Source organism: Geospiza fortis, unplaced genomic scaffold (assembly GCF_000277835.1).
Source record: "Geospiza fortis unplaced genomic scaffold, GeoFor_1.0 scaffold1917, whole genome shotgun sequence".
Lineage (NCBI taxonomy): Eukaryota > Metazoa > Chordata > Aves > Passeriformes > Thraupidae > Geospiza > Geospiza fortis.
The window spans coordinates 22,014-22,585 of record NW_005054961.1 but is presented as its reverse complement, the minus strand read 5'-3'; the positions used below and the strand labels follow the sequence as shown (position 1 = coordinate 22,585).

Here is a 572-nt window from a genome sequence, read left to right as displayed (position 1 = left end):
CCGGGGTGTCCCAAACTCCCAAGGGCTGCTCCAGCTCCCACAGCCCCCTCAGCCCCGGGGTGTCCCAAACTCCCACGGGGGCTCCCCAGCCCTGACAGCCCCCTCAGCCCCAGGGTGTCCCAAACTCCCAAGGGCTGCTCCAGCTCCAACAGCCCCCTCAGCCTCGGGGTGTCCCAAACTCCCATGGGGGCTCCCCAGCCCTGACAGCCCCCTCAGCCCCGGGGTGTCCCAAACTCCCATGGGCTGCTCCCATTGGGTTTCCCCAGCTCCATGGGAGCTCCCAGCTCTGGAGGTTCCCCAGGTCCCAAGGACCTACTCCAGCTCCAGGGCAGCAGGGGGAGGTGCCAGCAGGGAGAGGTGCCACCCCAGGAAGGTGTGACCAGGGCAGGGATGCCGTGCCCCCGCAGGTGACACACTGGTGACTCTGGAGTCCCCGTTCAGCCCCACGCCACGCTGCAGCCCCCCCCGGTGCCCACCTGGCCCAGGTGACGCCGCGCTCCTCCTGCCAGCCGCGGGGCAGCACGGGCCCGGCGTGCGAGCTGAGCTGCAGGCGGAAGGGGCGGCGGGGGGGC

General features: G+C 71.5%; 1 protein-coding gene across 1 annotated transcript in view; it reads right to left on the bottom strand.

Annotated features, from left to right (window-relative positions):
• LOC106632131 (amiloride-sensitive amine oxidase [copper-containing]-like) overlaps positions 1–559 on the bottom strand; it is a gene marked incomplete at its 5' end in the record, with an annotated part of 2,207 nt that extends 1,648 nt beyond the window's left edge. The window contains one exon of the mRNA XM_014311526.2: positions 477–559. Coding sequence (XP_014167001.2) covers positions 477–559 — 83 coding nt within the window. The remainder of the gene's footprint in view (positions 1–476) is intronic.
• Between the last annotated feature and the right edge of the window lie 13 nt (positions 560–572).